At 40.9% G+C, this 27,979-nt stretch overlaps 1 protein-coding gene across 1 annotated transcript in view; it reads left to right on the top strand.

Annotated features, from left to right (window-relative positions):
- Nucleotides 1–4,387: 4,387 nt before the first annotated feature.
- MAD1L1 (mitotic arrest deficient 1 like 1) overlaps nt 4,388–27,979 on the top strand; it is a 784,552-nt gene continuing 760,960 nt past the window's right edge. Inside the window, exons 1-9 of the mRNA XM_063430429.1 lie at nt 4,388–4,457; nt 8,091–8,265; nt 8,527–8,667; nt 13,064–13,243; nt 14,983–15,107; nt 18,062–18,143; nt 18,667–18,797; nt 22,576–22,690; nt 24,215–24,273. Of these exons, the coding sequence (XP_063286499.1) occupies nt 8,113–8,265; nt 8,527–8,667; nt 13,064–13,243; nt 14,983–15,107; nt 18,062–18,143; nt 18,667–18,797; nt 22,576–22,690; nt 24,215–24,273 (986 nt within the window). The 5' untranslated portion in view covers nt 4,388–4,457; nt 8,091–8,112. The remainder of the gene's footprint in view (nt 4,458–8,090; nt 8,266–8,526; nt 8,668–13,063; nt 13,244–14,982; nt 15,108–18,061; nt 18,144–18,666; nt 18,798–22,575; nt 22,691–24,214; nt 24,274–27,979) is intronic.

Below are 27,979 nucleotides of genomic sequence, written 5' to 3'. Positions count from 1 at the left end.
GGCTAAACTTAACACATGAATACATATACAATATTACAGGCAGCACACTAGAACATGCTTCACAGTCTTAAAGGGACAGTAGTCCCAAAAGTCCCAATGTGTCCATAGATGCTGTTAAAAGGGCCAGTAGCAGCAATATACAGTACAATATGCCCAAATATAAATCTTTAAGTGTACCAATTTTCCAGGGGCCATAGTCAGCAGGTAAGAGGCAGGCAGCCAGGCCCCTCCAATGTCCAGTGGCGAGGTGGGTTCCGCCACAAAGACAAACCCATACCACAATGTTTTACTACTTATAATGGGATGGGGCACTCCTGGCACCATAATAGCTGCAGATATCTGTAGTGGTTATGGTGCTTAAAGTGTTACTTTAAAATGCCATGTCGTATGCTAGTAGCCAGGCCATAAAGGGAAGCTATAGGCTAGGAATAAAAAAAAATTATAATTCCTAGCATATAGTATCTTATAGTGCCCCCCTTCGCTTGGGGCCTTCCCAGAGCGCACAAAGGGTTAAAAAAACCTTAATTTAATTACCTGGATCCAGCGCTGTGGTCCCTGGAAAAGTTGCCAAACTGTTCTTAAACAATTTGACTTTCTTTACCATGGAACTCCTGGCATCATAAAAGTGCACACACAATCTGATTTACAATGTATATCAGAATGTGTGTGTGTGATTTACCGGATATTGTATATAATGTGCGTCCACCTGATAATACTCGCTATACAAGGGCCCAGTCGGGTGCCGCGGCCCTGTAGTATTGGCCAGCAGGGAGGAAGTGACAGTCTGTCACCAGCGGTGTACTAACTGGGGAGTGGGTGGGCGGTCCACTCCGGGTGCCACTCGCAAGGAGGGTACCATACATCCGCGGCCGAGCAGCACAACTTACTCGTGTGGAGGAGGAGCACGGAGGTGCTCAACGCTGCTCCAACATACTCCATGTGGTCTGCCTCCTGCTTCACTCAGAGACTCAGACACTGGGTGCGGGGAACACCATGGCGGCAGTTCCTCAACAGCAGTAGGCAGAAAGCAGGCAATCCATCACCGTCTGCTTGCTAGTATTGTTTTTTTTTGTTATTGTTGTTATAAATGGGGAGAGGGTTTGTAGAGGGTGGGCATGGGTTTTTAGAGGGGGGGAGGGGTTTGTAGGGAGGAGGGCAGGGGTTTTGTAGAAGGGGGGCCGGCAGATTGTGAATGTGCCTAGGAAGGTATCAGTCCTAATTAGAACTAAATAAATACATATACTTATATATAATTTCATTCTTAATTTTGATATAAATATAACAGCGCTGCGGAATTTGTTGGCACTATATAAATAATAATAATAATATATATATATATATTAATATCAAAATACACTTAGGATATCCAAGGGCAGACTAATCGTCGCAGGAGACTATAATTGCGTCCTGGATACTGCATGGGACACGAGGATACCATTGCATTGGGAGAACATATCAATACAGCACTGCTCAGGAGGGCAAGGGCTCGCCACTTTTTAAAAAAAGGCTGCATTATATGATGTTCGGAGAGTACTCTACCCACAAGATTATGATTTTACCCTTTTTTCACATAGGCATTGCTCTTATGCTAGGATAGATATATTAGCTGGTAACATCACGCTACTAAATTGTATTAAGATTTTTTTTATAAAAAACTATTTATTGGTCAGATCATAATGCAGTAATTTTAAAGGGAACAGGGCCGGTTCCACCTAAATTGTGACTGCTCGTAGGGCACTTTCAGGCAGGATAGTGGAGCAGCGGCCGTCCGCTTCACTCACCGCCGAAGTAGGAAGTAGGCCCCACCTGGGACAATGAAGATTTCTCCTCCAAGGGACTAAAACTCCAGGAGCTAGCTTCGACTCGGATCCAGTACCCCCTGCACACTGAGGGCCACAGCTGCTGGTTGACAAATTGGTAGAAAACCATAGGTTATAAGCTTAAAGAATTATAGATTGCAGGAGCTGATCTCTCTTGCGACCGTCCAGCATGGCAGTCCGACCCCTCCCAATAATGCAGTGATTTGGGATATACAGGATGACTTAAAGAAGGAAACAAGACAGTGGTGATTGAATGAGATCCTCCTGAGCAGTTAAAAAAAAACAGGGAATATATTAATCAAATGACAAACAGTTACTTTCTGGAGAATCGGGACGGAACTCTGGGAATTAGATGGATTGCATATAACTCGGTGATCAGAGGGCATTTGATTAAATTAGGGATACAAGAAAATAAAGAACGAGGAAGATCCCTTGTAGATATGTACATCACTCTTTACAAGCTGGAACAAACAAATAAGGAAAAAACAACGAGAGAAGGGGCAGATAGAATTAGATTAGTATAAAAGATAAAATTACAGAATTAAACATGATAAGAATTTCTAACAACTTAGAACGACTAAAACAAAACTGGTATATAAAAAGCAATAGAGTGGACAAGATGCTTACTAACAGATTAAAAAAAACAACAGGCTGCAAAAAGGATAGATAAAATAATACACAAAGATAAGATATACAGAGCTCCTAAAGATATCGGCTTAAGTTTCAATAAGTATTATAAATCACTGTAAAATAGTTCTAATAATATTAAAGAGGGGAGTTTAGATCATCTTAGCCTGGAAGCACTACAAATACGTAAAATTACTAAAGAGCAGAAAGAAATGTTAGATAAAACTATTCAGACTAGTGAAGTTATTGAAGCACTTAAAAACAAGAAAGCCCCAGGTCCCCAGGGATCAACTAGGATTAATATCCGAAGAATAATTGACATATTGGATTTGGCAAAAAAAACCCAACAAAAATAATTAGTCATTATTGCTTTAGATGCGGAGAAAGCTTTTGACCGGGTGGATTGGGGGTTCATGATGCAGAGCTTGGAATTGTTCGTCTTTAGATTCTTTTTCTGGAGCGCAATAAAAGCTTTATATAGCATCCTCACTGCCACAACCATCGGGCAAAACATACATGCTGACTGGTTCGATCTGGGAAAATGGGACAAGACAGGGATGCCCACTCTCCCTATTAGTTCTCTTGGAATAGAATATCAGAGAAAATATCCCTGAATGTTGAACCAAAACTAAAGGAAGGGACTAATGGGGACACTGATAATAATATGAATCTATGACATTGTGTCTTGTCATTTTTTTATTTTTATGGTTTTTTTTTTCATTTGTTAAAATTGCTAATAAAGAATATTGATGAAAAAAATACACTTAGGATGAAATTGATGCCACAACGTCAAGGTACCCCATTCTTGGCAGGTCCTACTCTAGCAGCCTCCTCTTAAGAGTCTAACCCACTGACTTGGGAAATACTTCCTCCTGGGACTCTCTGCGGGTCAAGGCTAAATAGGGTCCTGGAATGAGGCACCTGTGACAGGGAGGGGTGCAAATATATAAATAAATGAAACCAAGGGTGGCTAGGGCTGCACTCACCTGAACATGCATACATTATAGGGTGCTGCTGGGGCCAATATATACAATATACAAAATCCTTACAGAATGTAATAATTTTATTTAAAAACACCTCACCTAGGCAAAAGAAAAAAAAGTAGTTACATTATATGATCATACTTTGCATAGGCCTACCATAACGTCAATGTACTCAAACTATTACATTCTGCGAGGCTTAAAATCACTGTTTAGTGAATGTGCATGTGCGCTGCATTTTGTATTTTGTATGATATATATATATATATATATATATATATATATATATGCAATGAAAAATTGGGGGTGTTTTTGTTACATTTTAAAGTGTGGGTAGTGGAGAAGCTAAACACTGAATCTGCCCCAGTTGTCACTTCCTTCCAGAGTCACAGAGCGCTGCGCAGGAGTTGGCTGGAGCCGGCGATGCACCCGGCAGCATGGAGGCTCACTCCCATCAGCCACCATCACCAGGACCTCAAGCATGCCACCCTCCTGGACACAAAAGGTAAGCTAACAGGAGGGTGACTGCAAAAACAAAAATTATAACATGTTTTTTTTTTTTTTAATTAAAAAAATAAAGAAATGCTGTATGGATTTCAGTATAATTAACAGAAGTAAGATACTCCATTTTTAAATTGATGGTAATGCCTAATGCTAATTATATTTCATTATTGAGTATTTTTATTTGTTAATTATATACTTTATAAATTTAATTTATATAAAATAAAAATGATTAAAGTGCCAGAAAATAGTGCAGCTCTGCGTGTCACCAGTAGCCATAAAATGCTCACTCACTACATAAAGCAAACTATAATGATTAACATTATCAGATCATGAGATGTTCCAAGACATGTTTTATTATTGGAATGGTATCACCATGCATTGGAAAGCGGGGGCTTGCTCTACAGGCAGTACGGTAAAGCTCCTGGTTTGCGGTATATACGGTAAACCGTTTTTCTCGCGAGATTGGCTAGGAAGGAGCTGGGAGCGGGATCGTTCAGTTTAGACTTGGGGGGCTTTGTACAGAGCGGTGAGTGCGCTGGCTGCAACATTGTAACAGTTTTATCTACATTCTGTCTGACTGTACCACGTGACTGATACAGGCATCATATTCAATAATATGCTTTATATGTACATGCGTACATGTTGTATGTAGCATGTCAGGGAGTTATCTACATACACACTATCTACATATACCGTGTGACTGTCATATACACACACATATACCAGATCCCAGCTTTATATAGAGCAATTCAGTGTATTTATACCATAGCACAGCTTTATATAGAGCTCCTACTTATACCATTTCACTGTATGTTGATATATATATACACACACACACACACACACACACACACACACACACACACACTCCCTTTATATAACACTATATAGGTATCTACTTATACCATTTCACTGTATGTTGAGATATATATATATATATATATATATATATACACACACACACACACACACTCTCACTTTATATAACACTATATAGGTATCTACTTATACCATGTGACTGTCATATATACACATATACCAGATCACAGCTTTATATAGAGCAATTCAGTGTATTTATACCGTAGCACAGCTTTATATAGAGCTCCTACTTATACCATTTCACTGTATGTTGATACATATACACTCCCTTTATATAACACTATATAGGTATCTACTTATACCATTTCACTGTATGTTGATATATAGATATATATATATATATACACACACACTCTCACTTTATATAGCACCATATAGGTATCTACATATACTGTGTGACTGTCATATATACACATATACCAGATCACACCTTTTATATAGAGCAATTCAGTGTATTTATACCGTAGCACAGCTTTATATAGAGCTCCTACTTATACCATTTCACTGTATGTTGATATATATACACACACACACACACTCTCTCACTTAATAAAACACTATATAGGTATCTATTTATACAATTTCACTGTGTGTTGAGATATATATATAATATACACACACACTCCCTTTATATAACACTATATAGGTATCTATTTATAACATTTCACTGTGTGTGTCTGTAGAGAGAGACACACATCCTCTGTGCTTACACCATGTGACTGATGTATTTACACATACCATATATGTTTGTACCATGTCAATGCTTTATATATACATATATCACGTAACTGCTTCCTACAGACACTGCGTAAGCTGTGACACTGATTTGTATATAAGCTTTGTGTGCTTATCAGGGCTCGAAATTTCCACTCGCCCACTAGGCATTGGTTAGAATAAAATCCCCCCCATTAATTGTGTGTGTTATGGACCCTTAAGACTTGTGGCAGTGAGTAATGTTTAGGCCTGTCTTGTAGTGTAAACAAACTTTGTCAAATGTTGAGCCCTGCTTATGCCATGTCTCTGCATTATACATAAACACATTTTAATCACATGTGACTGCTTTGTATATGCATACATCTATTTGTATCACGTGATGCTTAATATATACATATCTAATTCTACCATGTCACATGTATCTCATGAAGTCGCTGCTTTATATGTTCATATGCCCAGTGGTGTATTTTGGTTTTGTGCTGCCCTAGGCATGACACAACTCTGGCTCTAAATTTCTCACTTTAAAACCAACACACTCTTTGCTTGACAGACACACGCCCTCACTGATGCATACACTTACTGACAGATACACTGTTTAACTAACACACACTCACTCACTGACCGACACGCCTACACACTCACTTTCACTGACACGCGTACGCACTCACTAACAATTTTTTTCCATTTTATTTTCCATTTCAATCCAGCCAGACTCCCTACCGTTGGGAGTGCTGCAGTGAATTCTCTATTTCCCTGGGGTCCAGTAGGGATCCTTTCACTACCTCGCGGCTGGTCAATGCGGCGAGGGATTTCCCTGCTCAGCTCCCTCGTGTGCCTCTTAGTGATGCCGACAGCGCTGCATATACCTACTTAAAGGACAACTCTAGGCACTATAACCATTTTATCTCCGTGAATTGTTTATAGTGCCTGCGGTCTCCTGGCACTGTTCCTCTATTTAGTATTAAACAATTTTACAGCTATTTAACACAAAATAAGTGTCGCTGGCCACCCCAGCCTTGCCCCTAGTAGAAGTATGGCTAGAGCAGAGATTAGCCGTACCGATTCATACCAGCAGTGAGTGCTTGATAGATTATAAAATTAATTTTCAATTCCTGCCAGTTCTCATTTTGGTAAAAAAAAAAAAACCTGTCAACCAATCACAGCCACTCATTGCAGCTCAGGCTGTTGCTTGCTCCATAATTTGATACCCTTATGTGAGATTGCCATATATATGGATACACAGCTTGGGAGCTAACTACTAAACAGCTGAAAGATGAAATTTAAGAAATACCCTATTCTTAAATGTGATCTGTAAGGTTAGTGGTTAACTCCATAATTTGGCATCCTTATGCAGGAATGTCATATGTAAGGATGACAAACTAGCAGAACGGAGCCTGGCTCCTGTACCTTTTCAGACGTAACAGTTAAATAAAGAAGTTTAATTACATTTAGTCTCTCTCAGCAGATGGTGCTCCTCTCCTAGCTGAGATCATTGGGGGTCACTTCACATGTGCAAAGAATATCCAAGCTGTGCCAATCAGCATGTCCCCCTAGAGATATATTATTCCAGTTTATCTCTGTGGGGAGCGATATGTGTCTGACTTTGGTCCTGCAAGGATTTTAGGATTGCAATAGTAAACACCTCTAGTGGCTGTAACAGTAAAGGCATGGTTTACACCTGAAAATCTGTAGGTTTAATCTTTTTACACCACAACCATAAGCGGTGGTGGTTCTTGGAGTGTCAACTTTGAAGTTCAGTCATGTTACTTGTTTGTATACAGGGGTATACATCAGGGGTGCCCAAAAAGGTAGACCCAGATATTGGAAAACTACAGCTTCCATGATCCTTTGCCATTCTAAAGGCATTCCAGAGGCATGCAAAGCATCATGGGAGTTGTAGTTCTCCAACATCTGGGGATCTATCTTTTTGGCACCCCTGGTCTACATGAATTACCGGCACATTGTCTGTTGAACTGGGTGCTTGAGCCACAGATGTGCTACATCCTGATATCTCCCATTCCAATGTAAGTCATTATGTGTTTATCGTTACGCGCCTGTAAAAGTAACTTATATACGTGTTAATCTGTCCTTAATTAGGCATCAAATCTTTGTGAGACCTGTATAAACGCACTAATCACACAAAACATTTTCCTACTAGCCTTCTGCTCCCCTTTTGGTACATTCAATCCGGTTAGGCGAGAAGACATGGATATACAAACCGCAGTAGTGTACTTGGAGGTTATCTTGTAGATCTAGAGGAAGTCCACCAAGGTAGAAGCCAGGTCATCATGGTGGTCTGGAGTGAGGTATTCTCCTTTTGCCAAGACTGGTAGAATAGTACACATACAGCCAACAAAAGCACAAACAATTTATAAACTGTTCATCCGGATTCTACTGTGTTCACTAACCGAAAAAGGAATCTCATAACAGCAGTGCAGTTTTAGATTACCAAAACAAAACCACAGTGTATTTAACACATACACAATGTAATTCAGGTTCTCTCTAACAAATAATGCATGTTAATAAACTTACAGCATTCTATAAAAAGGTGTTTATTGTCTTCCAGATCTGATAATAAAACCTTCAAGATGGACAGCATGGATGATAATACAACTGTTATTTCTACTTTGCGATCTTTCAATAAATTTCTTTCGCAACCACTGGATACTCCTCCACATAATCTCAGTGCATCCTCCTCTGCCGGGTCTTCGCTACAGATGCAGTTTCAGCAGAAATTTTTGGTAATGTACCCTTCTGATTGCAGGATATCTCCAAATAATAGGATTTGCTAGGAGGGGGGAGCGATAGTGCCCGGAATATAGCTTTGTATTCCTGGCACTATAGTATCCCTTTAAAGGATATAAACCTGTGTTTTATTCACAATGTACAAAAAATCTGTTTAAGTGTTGTCTTGTGCTTTTACCCTTTAAAAAAAATAAAAAAATTGCATGTATTATTCTAAAACTATTTGATTACATTATGGTTTATCTTGTATTCTGTAGCTTGAAGACCAGGCAGCTCAGATCCGTACAAAAACACAGTTAATTCAAGTGGAGCGCGAGAAGATGCAGATGGATCTGAGCCACAAGCGGGCTCGTATTGAACTTGAGAAAGAGGCCTGTACTAATGCCAAGAATTTTGAGGTTTGTATTGCAGCATCATGTATATTTTATCTTGGGATTTCATGGTCTGTGAACGTTCTCAGTCACTGCATTGCAGGAATATTGGGATCAAGTGCAAATAGATTTCAAATAGGTTTGGTACTGGGAAAAGCTATGATGTGTTTTGGTACGTTGTGTTTAATGTAGGTGTAAACTAGATGGAAGCCGTTACTTCTTTAGAATTTACAGTATTGAATAAAACATGGCAAATCACCTGTCATTTATGTTTAAGGGACACTGTAGACACTGTAACGATTACATCTCATTGAGTTGGTTATAGTGCCTGGAGTCCCTTGGCGCTATCCCTACGTTCATTGTTTAAACCATTTTCAAGCATTTTGTCACTGAATGAGGGTGAACAAATAGAGAAATAGTTCTCCTGCCCTTACCAGCATTAAAATGTCAAAAAAACCTTACTGGCTGATTAGGACATTCGGCTGGGCAAAGCATGGAAAGTAGCAGATGATGTTTTACTATATATATATTTTTCATACTGGATGCCATAGTTGGAGAGAGACTTGCTACCAACTACCAGCACAACTGTTTGCTCCAGTAAATGCAGTGTTAAAAATAATTAAAGGATTACTATAGGTTCAGGAACACAAATCTTACTGTATTTAAGCCTGAAGCTGTAAATCTGCATGCTGTTTGACTCAGAAAAACAAGCAGTCTGTTGACATCAGAAGTGGTAGCCTGATCCAATCACAGTGCTTCCCCATAGGATTGGCTGAGACTGACAAGGAGGCAGATCAGGGGCAGAGCCAGCATGATTCAAACACAGCCCTGGCCAATCAGCATCTCCTCATAGAGCTGAATTGAATCAATGAATCTCTATGAGGAAAGTTCAGTGTCTGCATGCAGAGGGAGGAGACACTGAATGTTTGGATGCATTTTAGGCAGCCATGACCCAGGAAGGATCTCTAGCAGCTATCTGAATATACTTAATTAAATATACTTCTTCTTTTGAAAAACTGCTAATAAAGATTGTCTAAATTAATAAAAATTCTTCTTTTGATACTAAATGTCACTGGCTGCCCACAGTCCAGTCCCCACTGGAAGTCTGGTTTCCATTACATTCTTCATTAGCCATACCAATGCATACCTGCAGTAGGTGGTTGATTGGCTGAAAATGGTCAGCTGACAATCTCTGTCAATGACAGACACCCATTGCAGCAGGTCAATACAGCAGCGTCAATTTCGAATTTTTTTTTAGACCTCCCCTGTATTTATTAAATAAAGGCGATAAGTCCACATAATATTAAAATCCTGGGTAGTAAAAATTTCCGTTTACATCATTCCGCCAGGAATCGGTCTGAAGTTTCAACCTGCTGATTAAAGTCTATAGAATGAGTTCAGTTTCATGGTAGCTTTCTGGGTGCTAGGGAGGCACACACAAATACTTTCTGATTTTATTTGCAGGGTACATGTAAATCCAGAATATTTTTATGTTCTATCTGCGTATACCTTTTATTTTACAAATATAACCTTTGTGAGGTTAAATCTTCAATAGAATGTAGAAATTAACCCTATGGTATTTACATATCCTTGAAATGAGAGTAGTAAAGCTATGGATCCCGTCGTCTCTGGTCCGTGAACTAGTGGATCAGAGAGTAGGGTAAGAGGTCAGGGTGGTGGTACCAGTTCCACCTAGATGTGGGCTTGAACCCTAGTGTATACATAAAAATAACAGAGAGAAATGTAGATTGGTTAGCTCCCCCTTAAAAAGGAAAAGGGGAGAGCTCGCCAGTCAACCTGGTATTTAGGAAAGAACACTGATTGCTACAAAATTATATCAATAGGTATATCCAAAGATAACACACATATCTACAGGGAAAGCATATACTGGAGACACTCAGTGCACATGTATCCTAACATAGACAGTGAGACACTGTAACTTTATTAAACAGACTGTAGAGAGGATACAATGTGTCAGTGTCCAAAAAATGCTTTAAGCCCTAGACATCCTCAGTGAATATATTTAAATACCCACTCAATAATAGGTTAAATGCTAGCGTGTAGCGATATATTCCTATTGGGTACTCCACTGGGGAATGAAAGAGTGAATGTGATATCTCGAAATCTTTTAGAAGTTGGACAGATGTATCAATGGAGACAGTGTAGCATAGTATGCAGAAGGACACAAATGTCCGTCGTCCAGTGGCTTGCAAGTAATTTATTGAATGTCTAGGAGTGATAGGATGAAGTGTATATAGTGGTATAGATAGTCATATAAAGGACAAAAAATGCCTAGTAAGCACCACTATTAGGTACTCCTATCGACTCCCCCACGCCTACGTGGGTGTTCTAGCTCTAGTGGATCGCTCTGCTCTGTCCCCTTAGACTGTTATCAGTTTGCTAGTTCAGCTTGAAAAAGAAAAATAAACAATCATTTAAACTAACGAAAAAAGAAAAAAAGTGGGTGTCAGAAAAGGATTCCCTCGTGCATCGTGATGTGCTCGGTGAGTGAGGGAAATCCACAAACAGAAAAACCCGACGCGCGTTTCGGAGTGCAAGACTCCTTCGTCAGGGGCTGAAATTTGCCGCCCGATCCCCCCCGGTATTTAAATGTGAACTAGCCAATCAAGTGGGTGGAAATAAAATTCGTCATCCATCACGTGTTACTGTGCGGCCACGTGGGATTGCTGTGGGCGGAGTGTATGCCGCTGCATCAGAATGATTGGCATCACAATCACTTCCCTCTGTACCCGAACTGACAACGATCTATAAGTAGTTTTAAAGATCGCAAAACAGTGCCGTAGATTAGGATAGGAGCATTAGTAGTCTATCTTGCTATTTAAATATTATAAATAGCAAGATAGACTACTAATGCTCCTATCCTAATCTACGGCACTGTTTTGCGATCTTTAAAACTACTTATAGATCGTTGTCAGTTCGGGTACAGAGGGAAGTGATTGTGATGCCAATCATTCTGATGCAGCGGCATACACTCCGCCCACAGCAATCCCACGTGGCCGCACAGTAACACGTGATGGATGACGAATTTTATTTCCACCCACTTGATTGGCTAGTTCACATTTAAATACCGGGGGGGATCGGGCGGCAAATTTCAGCCCCTGACGAAAGAGTCTTGCACTCCGAAACGCGCGTCGGGTTTTTCTGTTTGTGGATTTCCCTCACTCACCGAGCACATCACGATGCACGAGGGAATCCTTTTCTGACACCCGCTTTTTTTCTTTTTTCGTTAGTTTAAATGATTGTTTATTTTTCTTTTTCAAGCTGAACTAGCAAACTGATAACAGTCTAAGGGGACAGAGCAGAGCGATCCACTAGAGCTAGAACACCCACGTAGGCGTGGGGGAGTCGATAGGAGTACCTAATAGTGGTGCTTACTAGGCATTTTTTGTCCTTTATATGACTATCTATACCACTATATACACTTCATCCTATCACTCCTAGACATTCAATAAATTACTTGCAAGCCACTGGACGACGGACATTTGTGTCCTTCTGCATACTATGCTACACTGTCTCCATTGATACATCTGTCCAACTTCTAAAAGATTTCGAGATATCACATTCACTCTTTCATTCCCCAGTGGAGTACCCAATAGGAATATATCGCTACACGCTAGCATTTAACCTATTATTGAGTGGGTATTTAAATATATTCACTGAGGATGTCTAGGGTTTAAAGCATTTTTTGGACACTGACACATTGTATCCTCTCTACAGTCTGTCTAATAAAGTTACAGTGTCTCACTGTCTATGTTAGGATACATGTGTATCGAGTGTCTCCAGTATATGCTTTCCCTGTAGATATGTGTGTTATCTTTGGATATACCTATTGATATAATTTTGTAGCAATCAGTGTTCTTTCCTAAATACCAGGTTGACTGGCGAGCTCTCCCCTTTTCCTTTTTAAGGGGGAGCTAACCAATCTACATTTCTCTCTGTTATTTCCTTGAAATGAGAGCCTCCATTTTAGCTCAACATTAAGAGGAGGATGAGAAACTGAAACATTTGTTTCTCCTCCAGTTGATGCGTGCCCTAGTTGTGCCAGGAGCAAACTGGAATGAGATCTAATTTGCTACATACGGAATTTTCACTTTTTATTCACCGGTGTCTGTTCCAGAGAAGTGCCATTGTCCTTTAATGCAGCAATGCTTGCTTCCGCTTATTTCTGCACAAAACAAATGCCAAGTTTGCAATGAATGATGCAATCTAAAGAATGGCATAAGTTTGGTAAATTCTATTAAAATTAAATTCTGGAGAAATCATTAAAAAAGTTTTGTTAGAATAAGAAAAATGAAATATAAATGTGTGTTTACAATCCGCTTTCATGTAGAACATTCTGTAATTTGGCTGTTGACTTCCTTTTAAGTTCTAATGTCCGTGTTTACGTTTCGTTTGTGTAAAGCGTGAGGCTGATCGAAATCACAAGCTCCTAAGCCGCATCAAGGCACTGGAGGAAAAGGAGACGGATTTCCAGAACCGACTGCAGGAGCAGAACGAAATGATGAAATCTTTTAAGAAAAGCTTTGAATCACAGAGCAAGAAGACGCTGGAGAGGGAAAACAAACTGTCTGAGGCCAATGAGGTAATAAGATCTGGAGTCTGAATACTTTCATAGTTGACCCCTTCCTGGGTCAGTGTTGCACTGATGTTCAGCATCTGCACGCTCTGCATAGAGATGCTGATCGTCCCCCATAGAGATGCATTGATTTGATGCATCTCTATGAGGAGATGCAGATTGGTGCAGCGTTTTGCCGCGCATGCGCAATAGCATCCCAATGCTTTCCTAATTGTCAAATTTGATGACCTCAGCCATGGAGGCGGAGCAGGGCACAGCCAGCTGCGACAAGACCAGCGCGAACTGGAAAAATGGTGAGTAAAATAGCTTATCAACAAGAGGCAAGGGGGCCCAGGGACCTAAATTGTATTTTTACAACAATCGTTTCACAGCTTGACTACTTTAGCCTAAATTTTGCCATTTGGTTTTTACTACACCACAGTTCACTGTTTTGCGACTAACCCTAAAACCCTAATTGTCTTTAGAATCTTGAAGTCTGAATTCTTCTTCCTTCACCCCATCTTAATATAAATTTAAACACCAACCTTGGTTCAGTGTCTAGGCATTAGATGAACCAAGTGCTGCCAAGTCTGCTCCTAAGGAGTGTACCCCAGCTAGACTCACATGTCGTGTCTTAGAATGATGATTAGTGAGTGGTGAGAGACTTGTGAGATAACCGGAATTAAACACTAAGATAAGAGTAACAGGCTTCTAGTAGGGTAAGTAAGCTGCTACTGGGTAAGTGACAGATACCGTAACAGATGCTAAACTATCAGGAAAATAAAAGGAAAAGGGGAAAAAAAAGAATATTCATGCTAAACATGTGGCACAGTCTGTCAAAGAGGGCCGCACAGCGGAGCCCGGGTGAGGCACCCCTGCAGCCCCAGACCCGTTCGAGAACCGGTACCACTTTTCCACTGACCCGGTATCTTCTCAATTCCAAGTCCCTCCCCCTTTGGGGGACTACGTAAGGCCCTACGCCGCTTTTGGAAGTGTTGGGTGCTCCTCTGCTCGTGTGGTTTGTGTATTGGGGTCAGACCCCAAGTGGCTCTCGGCCTGGTTGGACTATCAGTAGTGGATGGAGTAGAGACGATTTCTGCTTTGCCCGGTTTGGGCCTCTCTGGCTTTACTCCGCCGCCCCTTCCCTCCTTCACAGCAGACCGAGAGTCAGACGACAATTCAGCTTTGCCCAAAATAGAAGAGTGCCTCCAGTTTTTCAGCAGAGGATAGAGGGGAGCCTTATTGGATTAGGTGGTTTTTGGTGCCAAGACCCGGGCCACCCATTCATGAGCGTCAGCCATCTTGTTTTATGCGAAGTTCAGCTTTGCACCTGCGATGTGGTAACACAGGCAGCTTTAATATGTTGAACTGCACAGATCTGGCCAAGCGTAGACTGGTATAACCCCCACCGGTCCAAAGGCGGGGGAAGTGCGGCCCAAACAGTATACACGTCTTCAAAGCGAGTGATCGGCCGCGTCCCTCGCTTCGGTACAGACAGCAGGCCACAGGGATCCTCTGGGCCCGGTAAGTATGTGGTACTGATAAGTGAGTCAGTCCAGTGGGTGCATAATTTATCTTTGTATAACCTTATATATTTGTAGTCACCAGGTTTGCAGAAGTCTATGCTTTTAAGGCTTAAATTGTGGTCTGAACAGAGGAGCTCCCCTGGCTCACGTCCTGCTTGCTTGATGGTCAGGCCATGCCTCCGTGTATTTTACTTTGATTTTTTTTTTTAAGATTTAAAAGCCACTATTTTGTTTTTCCAGACCATAACTATTTTAAAAGGGAAAGTGACTGATCTTCAGTGGACCGTAAAGAACCAAGAAATCCAAATAAAGACACTGGAGATGGAGAAGCAGGAATTTTCCGAACAGCTGGAAGTTCAGAGCAAGTGAGTCAATAAGTATCATCGCAACAAAGATATCGCGGGCACAACTCCTACTGTCTGCACTAGAACACATCCTTAATGATATATCTTCTGTTGTCGTTTTGAAAACACAGCTTTGATATGAATTATTTATAACTAGACAAGCACTAGTAATTGGCAGTATAATTCTTCTATTGAATGTAGGGAAAATACTTTTGCTTTGTTTTTTGTATCTTGTGAAAATCCATCGTTCTAGCGGTGGGAATAAAGAATGGGCACTTGAATGGGTCCACAGGTGGTTATCTCTTCTGTGAACAGCTCTACAAGTCTCATTTGATGTAGTAGCTGCTGGAAGCCAGTCTATGAAGGTTCTTAGAACTGTAGAAGAAACAGTGTATTAGATCTCAGCATGGCTTTCTGGACACAACTAATTTTCATTTTTTTTTTTTTTTTTATCCCGTGACAGCCTTCTGGGGATTTTTGATTCTTCGTATTTAAATGATTATTGTTTTGAATGTTAACAATTCTGATGCGTTGTTTTTTTTTCCCCAGCACTTAGCATAGCACTCGGATTAAATATAAGTATCACATTTTTCCTTTTTACTTATTAAAGGGCAGGTAGAGGTTTTAGGCAATAATGAATGTAGCTTTATGTATATGTTTTAGCCACCTTCTCAGATGTGTGCAGTTTAGAAGGGTGAGCCGGTGGTCTGTCCTCAGCTCCACAGACCTCTGTCCTGCTCGCGTAGAGACCGGATGTTTTGCACCAGTCCTTCAAAAAGAAAGTGGAAGACAGAACCCCCTTCTAGATCACCAGTAAATAATTGTTCCTAGAGCTATAAAACACCCAGTGGACTTAATTTTGCACTCATATCGTTAAATGATCAACATTGGTACGCTAATATAACAACCAGTTTACTGTAGCTTGGATGTCCCAATCACTTAATTATGCCTTTAAATTAATTAATAGGCAATACCCTAGATACCTTGAGCCGACTCGCTCATGTAATATACCACGATATCTTTGCGATTAGTACGGATGATGCCTTATGCTGTTGCGGTACCTGGATCTCATGATCCACAGAATAACGTATTGGCAAACTTCAGAAACAATTAGTGCAGAAAACTGTAGGTGCTTATCGACCTGACTTTAGCTTTGACAATGTCATGGTTTTGTAAAGTAACCCTGTCAACTGTGTTATGTTTAATGTCAGTGAACCGTAAGTTACATCCTCTACACGGGTCCTGAAAGGCCCTCTGTTTATTGTATATATATATATATTTTTTTTTTCTATAACCAAAACATTTTATTCCAATAAATATATTTAAAAAAAAAAAAACCCTACGGAAAACCAAAGAACCCGTTTTTAAACACATTCTACTTATTTTGGGTGTGAGTATTACTTACTGGCCATTTTATAATACATTTTAGTTGCTGCTGCAAGTCTGTCAACACTGAATATGCAATTCTCTATGCCACCCACATGTCCTAGAAATGTCTGTCATATAATCTTATCTATAGACCATGTGAATCAGAATATTCTAATTCCTCACTCATTTTACTCAATGTGGAATGTGAGGAAAATCTAGCCATATATAAAATATATATTGGGCATGCTGAATTAATTTTCACAACAGGGATTTCAATGACGGACTTATATTTCTTGTAGTCCTCTTAACAGCAGTGAAACCTGCCTCTCAAATGTGAGGAACCCCTGTGTTTGCGCTTACAGTACCGACCATATGCAGGGCTGTTAGATTCAAGGGACACTAGACTGCCCAAATACAAAAAATAAAACAAAGAAAAATCATACCGGTAATAAAAAAAAATGCTTGCATTCAAATATGCATTTTTCTTTTGATTGGGAGTTTATATAAAAACAACTTGCAAAAGCTGCAGATCTCATCTGCAGCCTTTGCAAGCACTCCGCTTCTAACCACTCCCAGACTTTCTGTGGCTGTCCAACCACAGACTTCCCAATGCAGGTCAAGTAGAAGTATTTTGCAAGGCAGGCGCTCTGGACAATTGCTGTTTCTTGAGTTTAGCTGAGCTAACCAAAGCAGGAAGTAACCGGACCTGTTGTCTAAATGTCAGCCAGGGGGTGTAACCAGGTTAACTTATAAAAGTGCCAATTTCTATTGATATCTGCGCTTTTTGTAAAATGGAAAAAAATCTTTATTATCCATTTTTTTTTTATAGTCCCTTTATAATGTCTGCGGGTAGTATTCAAGCTGTAATGAAACTGCAAGTGTCATTTAATTAAATGTCTTTGATAGTCTGAGCATTACTAGGGTTGCAGTTTCACTCCAACTGGAGCGATGCATGTTGACTATTATTTTGTTTTCCTGAAAATCATATGATTTACCATTAACAGCTGTATGTATATCCATGATACATATGCAAAAAGTCAGACATCAATGGGTGGAAAGTGATTTTTAGATTTGCTAAATAGTCTTATATTTTACCTGTCTCTTATCACTTCATCTCAACTCACTACAGTGAATATATATGATACATAATTATATTACAAATGTGATGTAATGCCTTCTTAGCTATTGAGCAAGGCCATCATCCCACATCGTGGTGTATGAAATATATGAAACCAAAGGGTTTGAAAATTGACTGTGAATCACTTTAGAAAGTTGGTGCATCTTACTATCGTCTTTGCAGATGCCATGTAAGTCTCTAAATTGAATGATAAATTTAATGCAAACTGATACACAAATACAAACATGTTAAAGTGTCTTTACGGTTTGTTTTTGTTTGTATCATCCTCTGGGCCATTTGTACTCTGTCTTTAATGGAAAAAAATCCCATACTGGGTTCAGGTGATCCACCTGGAATTATAAAAGCCGGATGAAGTACAATAAGTGGCTTTCTTTTCTGTCTTTCTGTGCTTATATTTTCCCTTTTTGTCCGTTGTAATTATTTTTCAAGTTACTGCTTTAATTATTTTTTTTATCCTCTGTCTTCACAGGAAATTACAAGAAGGTATCCAGAAAGCGCGAGCGTTTCAGGAGCTCGAGGTACTGAATATGGATTTGGAACAGAAAATCAAGGTGAGTTACGCATAATTAGTAAAATTCCTACCGAGCTGCAGTCAAAGATGAAGTGAAAATCGCCACTTTGCCGTATATAAGCAGATTTTCCATACCTTTTTCATGAATGATTTGTGAAGGTTAACGTTGCACTCCTCAAACAGAATTAAATGAATTCTGAGCCATATGTGAAAAGCATACTTTAAAAAAAATATTATACTGTTATAATGAGATTATATTGATTTTAAATTGATTGTTATATTGAGATTATATTGTGTACAGTTTAGTATATGTAACTGTATGAATCCAGTCTTCATCATCTCAGGTGACCTGTTAGAAAGAAACTTCAACTATGCCCGGTGCCCATGTCATGTTTTCATGATTCTATGAACATTAGCTACCTGCAGGGAATCAAATAGATTCGAATATCCAAACCTAATCTCGTGGAAACCTATGTGGAGAGAAACAAATTAGTTTTCTTTGCTTAACATGAGGGTGAATAGTCACATTTGAAATGCAATCATTTTTGTATCGTTTGATGTAGGACTTGGAACAGAAACTGTTTGCGCAGGAACAGGACGCAGCAATTGTGAAGAGCATGAAATCGGAGCTGTCCAAACTCCCAAAATTGGAACGGGAGGTAAAGCAACTTCGGGAGGAAAATGCATATCACAGGTATTACAAAATACAGGTGTTAAATATAAGGAAATTGTGCAAGGCATATGTTTTTTTTTTTTTTTTTTGTCAATCTGTATTTTATTGAGGCATAATAGTTGGGATACAGAATAAAAAGGGGGAAATGTGCATTTAGAATACAGTACAGGGTTCGATAACAATGGTAACTAACATTTCCATAGTATTCGTGCCTCTTTTTTTTTTTTTTTTTTATACATAATGGTTTAACGTCGACAAGTAAACGAAACATAAAATAATATCAGCAAAATCAAGTTGGGTGCAAGCTGGTCAGCAATAGTGAGTATTTCAATTGATTAGGTACAGTAGCTTAAAGGTAATATATATGTTGGATGTCGTCGCTTTTTTTTTTTTTTTTTTAAAGTTACAAAGACAAGAGTAGGTACATGCTTGTTATCGCTATTATAAAGTGAGAGTATAACACAGAGTCTAAATCGATCTAAATTCAATAGCGATTGTAAATGATTATGTATTTGAACATATGCAAAACCGTGACAAATAAGGGTTAACAAAAATGACACAGCCTACATCCAAGCTAGTTAGGTGCACAAAATGCTACGATGCTCGGTTAGTTAAGCCAGTGTGACTGCAAAATGTGAGCCTGATGTGCCGTATGTCTAGACAGCCAGAACAGGAGACTAGTCGTATGAGTAATATCAGTTAAACTTAATACAGTTCTGACATCATTACATGCGTGTATTGGTGACTGTGCGGACAGGTTAGTATATTTTGCTTATAAATGAAGAGAGTAAATCGGTTAAAATTCAGCGCTAAACCACGTTAGGCAATGATTACCTAAGGTAGCATAACCTAGTAGTGCATTAGTAAGCATACGTGGGTCACATATGCAGAAATGAAAGACAATTTATAAAAGAAAAGGACATAAAACTCAAAATACGGTGCATGGCGTTTAAGGCAAGAGCAGCTGCTCAGACCGTTAGGTGGGGAAGTCCAGCCCGGTGCCAGTCCTTTCAAGGTAGCTTAACCGATTCCGTCAGGAGGCAAGGTAGCTGTGTCGCTGGGATTGGTAGCCTGGTGAAGCGTGTTGTCGTCTCGGCCCCAAGTTTCCAGGGGGTATGAGCCTGATGTGGGTACAGTTTCTATGCCCCAGCTGAGCGAGTCCAGCGTGTCCAAGTGCGGAGTGGTGTCTTTGCGTGGTAAGCAGGGGAGGCTTGTAGGGCGCCACCCGGGTCCCTTCAATGGTGTGGGTTTCCGTTGCTGGGCCGAGTGTGGGGCCCGGAGGGTTCCCTTTGCTTGTCGGGATTGTGAGCTGTAATGTTCAGGGTGGCTACCTCGGCGGTGCCCTGTCTGTGGCAAGGTCAGTCGTTTGGGTTTACGGGCCCGCCGGGAGCTCCGTCTGGTTTTGCGCCCATCTGGGGGAGGGAGTCTGCGCCTGCTTAGTGAGTGTGTTGGCAGTACCTTGGGTGAGCGTGTGGCTTGACTGTGGGCCTCCGCTCTTCGCTCTTTAGCCGCCATCTTCTCCCAGTACTCACTCATGGGGGCCGAGCTTTTCCCTGCTGGGGTGCCGCGATGGGCCCTGGCGTGCTGCTGCCGCCCGCGGCGGTTGGGCCTCAGGCGGTGTGGTCGATGCTGTGGAGTTGGTCTCCTGACGACCCTCTGCTTGGGTGGGCAGGCGGTGCGTTGCGCTGGTACAGGCGGGCGTGTAGTGCCCGGGACGGGCCTGTTCCGTCTCCGCTTCCCCGACCCCTGTGTCATGCCTCCAGATGCAAAAGAGGGCCTTGTGAGGAGTCGTTCCAGCTTATCCCAGAATCGCTGGAATATAAGGTCCAGGCTTGTGTGTTGCGGTTGTGAGGGATTAGGTTCTGCAGACTGTGATGTTCCCGCCATGTGGCTGGGCCCGGAGCATCCGGAGTCCAGTCTTGAGTGGGTAGCTGCAGTTATTGAATTTATGTTTGTCCAGTTGGTGGGCACCGGGATAACCCCCGCCGGTCCATAGGGGGGGGAACGGAGGCACAGACTTTGTCTCGTAGCTTGATTCAGCGGCGAGAGAGCGGCCGTCTCCCTCACCGCCGCCAAGCTCGTAGGCCGCAACCTCGTGTGGATCGGGACCGGTGCAGAGATCAACCTGCTTGGTGTCTACACGTAGGTCTCGGTAGCCCCAGTCGCTTGGGAGTCACTAGGATGTGGTTTACAGCCTCAGTTTGTCGATAATCGGCGGTGTGCACGATTAAAAGCTGGAGCAGCAGCGACATGCGACTGCTCCGCTCTGCAGTCAGGCCCCGCCCCAAGGCATATGTTTTTAAAGTCAATCATTTAGATTACCCAGTAGGAAAAATTCCCGGAAATATCTGTTGTGAGAGAAAAGGATGGAATACACTTAGTGTAACAAAAAATCGCTGCTTTTTGGAGTTAAATCACGGCATAACAATCAAGAATATAGCACAGTACCAGTAAAAAAAATGTTTCATGCCTGTTGGGGCACTTCAATTAACTAATTCAGCATGCCCAATATATATTTTCCCTATGGTTCGATTTTCTGCACATTTCACATTGTGAAAATTAGACGTTTGTGGAAATGGAATCTTCTGACTCACATGGTCCATAGATAAGATTAAATGAATCACATCCAGTAGCTAACTTTATTGGTATTGTGTTATAGCCATGTTTGCTATGGCATGTTTTCACTCCATAAATCAGCTATGTTGGTTACACTAAGTGCGTCACGCGGAGACTCTTCATTGGAACATCCTACCCCTTGTGGAAACCAAATTAATTACTTTTCCTCATTCTCTCATATACGCTCCTCAGATTTGAAACCTGCAGTTTGTGGCCCCAGCAATATCGGGCAGTGATAAAGTGGAATCATTTGTAGCGCACCAAATAGTGCGTGCGTGCGCGCGTGCATCCGTCTGTCGACATGACGACTGGATGATGTTTCTTGGCTGTGACTCCTGGATCGTGTTTGATAATGTGTCTCCTCACTGACCATTCTTCTGTATCTTGTCAATCTATTGTTTTGTGAAGAAGTGTCATTTTTGTAGACTTGTGCAAAATTTGTTTTGGGTGGTTTTGTTCCAATCCAATTACTTTTAATCAATACCTGAACCAATCGATCCGTTCAGGATACCGGGTAGATTGGTTTTGATCACTGTAGTGGTTTTGAAGTATGAGTACCCTGGCACCATGCTCTGGTTATGGTACAAATCGATTTGCAATGGTTTACCTTCTTTTATCGAGCCTCTTAGTATCCCTGTTGATGTGAGCAAGGCCTTTGCAGAGCTGCAGGAGCCAGATGATGTTCATTCTTTGGCTGGGAGTGTCAACATAGCTCCCTCAGCCCTTGAATGAACTTGAGTGCATATAATATACACAGAACGGACATTAGCCAGCCTGGAGAACTTCTTTTTCAAGTGACACGCTGCAAACTACAGACTCCAAGCACCATAACCACTTTAAATAGCAGTAGTAGCCATTTAACATAATATATATAGCTCTGCTATTGCGGCCTAACATTTTATTCTCTTTAAATTCTTAACGAATTTCCTTTTTATATATTTATTTATTTTTTTCTTTAGTTTTTTTTCCTTGTCATTAATCAAAGCTTTTTGTTAAGATTTGTGATGTATTTTGGCAAGAGTGTGCATCTTTCTATTTCTTTGAGTTGTCACTTGATCCATTCCATTTGTATAATAGACATTGAATAATGTGATTCTATCCGGAGAACATACAGTTATAAGAGAATCCAGAAAGCTGCTAACTGTTCTTATTTTTAAAAAAAACATATTTTTCTTGTGATTAGAGAAATGAAGGAAAATAATGCATTACTGAAGGAAGAAGTTGAGAGTTTGCACAGAAAATTGGAACGATACGACCGAATGAAGGAGGAGCTGGTGGCTTTAGAGATCGAAAAAGATGTAAGAGTGATAGCTTCACTTTTAAATATCCAATCCCTAATTTCATTGACTATTTCTCTTTGAGCCCCTCTGTTTTTTAAATCTCAAGTTATTACCTTGTTAATTACTTGCTGAAGTGATTTATGTGTCTGGAGTATTTGTGACCGATTCAATAGAAATCAGGTTTATAATTGTGGGCAGCCAAAAATACATTGTTTTCTTTTAAAAGTATATCTACTAAGTCGTAAAAAACAAACAGAAGAAACCCACTATAAGCACCAAAACAACTTTGGCTTAATGAAGCAGTTGTGGTGTATAGATCATGCCCCTGCAGTCTCACTGCTAAATTCTCTGCAATTTAGGAGTTACATCACTTATGGTTTTTTATATGTAACCTCAGCCAAACCTCCCCTGGCTGTCACTCACACAGCCTGCATGAAACAATCGGTTTCATTTTCAATCCGATGTCCGATGTCAATCCGATGTTACAGCACAATGTTTACTTTAGAAAAATGTATCTCTCCAGCTCTGTTAATTGTAGTGTAATCACACACGACTCCTGCAAGCCCTAGCAGACTATTAACAGGCCAAGATAATTTCATTATAAATTAAACACAATGTGCAATAAAGTAAAGATTAAAAATTAGATCTTTTTACAGGAAGTGTAAGTCAGGTCTTAATAGGTAAATAATTTTCCCAGATGAACTATTTTGATCTAAATACTGCAAAATACTTTTCGGTTCAACTGGTTTGCGAATAAGCCCCTTTGTGTCTTAAGGTTTCATACAATGAAATGATTGTGAGCGAGTGGAGGAAGGGACTTTACGTGTGTGTGTGTATATATATATGTATGTATATACAAAAATTTTCTTGCTGCCTTATGTAAATTTAATAGTAAAGACAAAAAGGAATTGGGGGCACACCCAGAACATTTTGCATGAATGGTGCATACACATTATACAGATTAAGGAACAGCGCACTCCTAAAATAAATTTTTACATTGTATAAGGCTACCCAATCTCACCTATGTCCGCAAACAAATATGGAGATTCCATCCCACCATGTGGCCATATTGTGTTAAGCCCACCAGTACTTCACAGTAACCCAATATCGGTGGGTCCTACACTAATTCCAACGTGGGAGACCAATCAAATCATGCTAGTGCTAAATAAGCTAAAGTCTATTTTAATCTGTTTTCAGAGCATTGTGAATATATATAATCTACAGAATTAATGTGAGAAGCGCAATTCAAAAAAATGCGTTGTCAAAACTAAACAATTAAAGTGATAGTGCTTTGATGTATATAAACAGTGCATATAATATATCTACTTTATATCAAATAAATATGATTTATTAAAGTCAAATTGCTATCCAAAACCTCCTCAAATATATACCTGCTTGTGGTCACCTCCAAAGGGGCCTCCGAAGGGGGGCGGGGGGACTGGGCGGAGTGCTCAACCCAAAAGGAATTTGATCATAGAGCAGATATAGTTGCCCATTTGTACTGCCTAAAAATACTAATTCTAGGTTTTTGTTTCTTTTTAGAAACTTTTGAAGAAGCTGAAAGACTGGGAGAGTCTGGAGCTAACTGGTTTAAACATAAAGTAAGTGTATATTGTCGGTATTTTCTACGAGACCAGTAACAACCACCTAGCATACTATTAGTTCTAATCTGTTTAAGTCTTCATAAAAACGAGGCCCTGTCCTCTTGGAGCAGATTAAATGGGGTGGAGTCTCTGTCCTCTGTGGAGCGGTGGAAATGAAAGGGAGAGAGCTATGTCCTCTGTGGAGCAGATGGAATGGACGCGCAGGCGGGGGGGGGGGGGGGGGGAAGAGAGGGGCTGGGAGCTATGTCCTCAGTGGAGCAGATTAAATGGAGGTGGGGGGGTGGGGTGGGAGATGCTATGTCCTCTGTGGAGCAGATGAAATGGAGGGAAGGGGGAGGCGGGCGCCATGTCCTCTGTGGAACAGATGAAAAGGAGGGAGGCGGGCGCTATGTCCTGTCCTCTGTGGAGCAGATGAAATGGAGGGAAGGGGGAGGCGGGCGCCATGTCCTCTGTGGAACAGATGAAATGGAGGGAGGGAGGAGGGAGGCGGGCGCTATGTCCTGTCCTCTGTGGAGCAGATGAAATGGAGGGAGGGGGAGGCAGGTGCTATGTCCTCTGTGGAGCAGATGAAATGGAGGGGGAGGAGGAGGCGGGTGCTATGTCCTCCGTGGAGCAGATGAAATGGAGGGGGAGGAGGAGGCGGGTGCTATGTCCTCTGTGGAGCAGATGAAATGGAGGGAGGGGCAGGCAGGTGCTATGTCCTCTGTGGAGCAGATGAAATGGAGGGGGAGGAGGAGGTGGGTGCTATGTCCTCTGTGGAGCAGATGAAATGGAGGGGGAGGAGGAGGCGGGTGCTATGTCCTCTGTGGAGCAGATGAAATGGAGGGGGAGGAGGAGGTGGGTGCTATGTCCTCTGTGGAGCAGATGAAATGGAGGGGGAGGAGGAGGCGGGTGCTATGTCCTCCGTGGAGCAGATGAAATGGAGGGGGAGGAGGAGGCGGGTGCTATGTCCTCTGTGGAGCAGATGAAATGGAGGGAGGGGCCAGGCAGGCGCTATGTCCTCTGTGGAGCAGATGAAATGGAGGGGGAGGAGGAGGCGGGTGCTATGTCCTCTGTGGAGCAGATGAAATGGGTGGGGGGGGGTTAGGCACTATGTCCTCTGTGGAGCGGATGAAATGAAAGGAGGGCGATATGTCCTCTGTGGAGCAGATGAAATGGAGGGGGAGGAGGAGGCGGGTGCTATGTCCTCTGTGGAGCAGATAAAATGGAGGGGGAGGAGGAGGCGGGTGCTATGTCCTCTGTGGAGCAGATAAAATGGAGGGGGAGGAGGAGGAGGCGGGTGCTATGTCCTCTGTGGAGCAGATGAAATGGAGGGGGAGGAGGAGGCGGGTGCTATGTCCTCTGTGGAGCAGATGAAATGGGTGGGGGGGGGGGTTAGGCACTATGTCCTCTGTGGAGCGGATGAAATGAAAGGGAGGGCGATATGTCCTCTGTGGAGCAGATGAAATGGAGGCGTGGCACTATGTCCTCTCTGGACCAGATGAAATGAGGAATGGGTGGTTTGTCCTCTGTGGAGCAGATGAAACAGGGTGGGGTTAGGGGCCTCTGTCCTCTGTGGAGAAGATGAAGCGGAGAGGCTCTGTCCTCTGTGGACCAGATGAAACGTGGGGGTGATGAACTCTATGGAGCAGATGAAATGGGGGGTCTCTGTCCTCTGTGGATTAGATGAAATAGGGGGTCTCTGTCCTCTGTGGATCTTATGATATGGGGGCTCTGGCCATTCTTGTTTAGAGTCTGAACCAATGATGTCATCAAAACACATGCAATGTCTCTGAGACCAGGAAGGGAAAATACTCTGTTAACGTGCATCTCATTTTAAGTTTGTTTCACGAGTCATTACCTCACACCTAATATGAATTAATTTTTTTTGACTGCCTCCATTAAAATAAACATTCTTTGCCTCTATGAAAACTCCCCCCCCGCCCTGAGACAAAAGAAAATAATAAATTTTACATGGAAGGAACGCTGTAAATCTATATTGTTTTATGTTTGTATATAAATATATAGAGCATCTCTCTATGCTACTGAGAGTGAAAGTTTAATCTCTGGTAATTCTACTGGCTATATTAAAACGAACCGTACCTAAAGTAAGAAAAGTTGTAGAATATTTGCTTTTCCAAATATCTATTTTAAAAAATATATATATTTATGAAACTGATTTCATAAGGAAAAAAGATTTTGAAAGGTATTTCGTTGTTGTCTTTCTCCCCCCCCCCCTCCCCCAGTTTTCTTATTTTAATGGTAAAAATGTTTATTTACTACTAAACTGGAATATGAAGAGCTGGTGATTTAACAGCAAATTACTTTTGCCTGTACTGAGCTCATAATGAAATCCAATTATATTAGTACCATATGTGTTTACGATCTTCCTCATAATCACCGACATCTGTCTCTCCTCCTGTCAATACCTACGGCGCAAGTTTTTATATAGTATTGGGCGCTTAAATAGAGAGGTTTGCCATTTAACCACTTTTGGTTGGGGTTGATATGCTATATTTGGGGATCTTGGGAGAATGGAGAAGGGGATTGCAAGTTACCATCCAAAATGAGTTAGCGAATTCTTACACTTCTGCTTTTTCCCCCCTAAATTCATTAGTTCTGCCATTCACAGATTATTGAATAACTCTGTACTATTTTTGTTGTATGTCCCAGTACGATATGTCAAACGATAACTCATCTGCGTATCTGTCCAAACCTCATGATGTGCCCAGGTCCTATTGGTTCATTAGTTGCATCATCATTTTTTTTTTATTTTTTTTTATATGAAGTTAATATTTCGGACCATTAAATGGTAACTACAAGTAATCAGTTGCCTATTCTGTTAAATCCAAAAGTACCCCCAAAATATCAAAATGGAATGTGTGTGTGTGTGTCTGTGTTTATATGTGTGTATGTGCGTATGTATATATTTTTTTTTATGTACATGAGTTTTTTTTTCAGTTTTTTTTTATCCTTCTCTCTTGTAAAGTCTGGTGTTTTAAGCATTTACTTACCTCAAGCTGTTCATGTTTAATGAAGTAATTTAGCAGCAGGAGAGAAATGGAAATGAATGACACGTTTTTCCTTCCGTCTAATAACATCTTCATTTGAAATTAGGCTATTCAGTTGAAGCAGGCAGCGAAATTTTGATTAAGCCATGTAGTGTTGAACAATCTTTTAGATAGAATGTGTTTAAAAAAAAAAAAAAAAAAAGTTAATTGCACCCAAGGAACAAATTTGTGACCGTGTTTTAATAATTTGCATCAGGTAGATTTCACATTGTTTTCAAGAAAAAGGATCATGTTTGAGACTAATGTAAATTCTCATTATAATTTGCTTTCGGGCACGGGAGAGGTGTGGATACCGTAAGACTGATTTACTGGTGTTAAACATTCATTATATTAGAGGTGTTAACTATCAAATACAAGTTTTGGAATTTGCATATAATCACTTTATTTTACTTCCAGACTCTTTCAGACCCTTTTTGTCACCTTCACAGCTGCACTCCCTAAAATGAAAACTGCTTGTACGTAGTTGTTTCTGGTAACGTTAAATTTCCCCTAAGGTGTGCCTGCATTGACTTCAAAGGTGACGTCAATGGTATATTTTTGATTGTATAAATCACTACTAGCGTACACATCTGGAGTAATGCTGTGTGCTGTATCCTACAGTTTCTCTTTGGTCGGGTTTGAAACATTTTATCTCCATTCTTGTGAAATAAAGA

Source organism: Pelobates fuscus, chromosome 8, assembly GCF_036172605.1.
Source record: "Pelobates fuscus isolate aPelFus1 chromosome 8, aPelFus1.pri, whole genome shotgun sequence".
Taxonomy (NCBI): domain Eukaryota; kingdom Metazoa; phylum Chordata; class Amphibia; order Anura; family Pelobatidae; genus Pelobates; species Pelobates fuscus.
The sequence above is the reverse complement of the archived record's forward strand: the minus strand, read 5'-3'. Positions and strand labels throughout refer to the sequence as shown.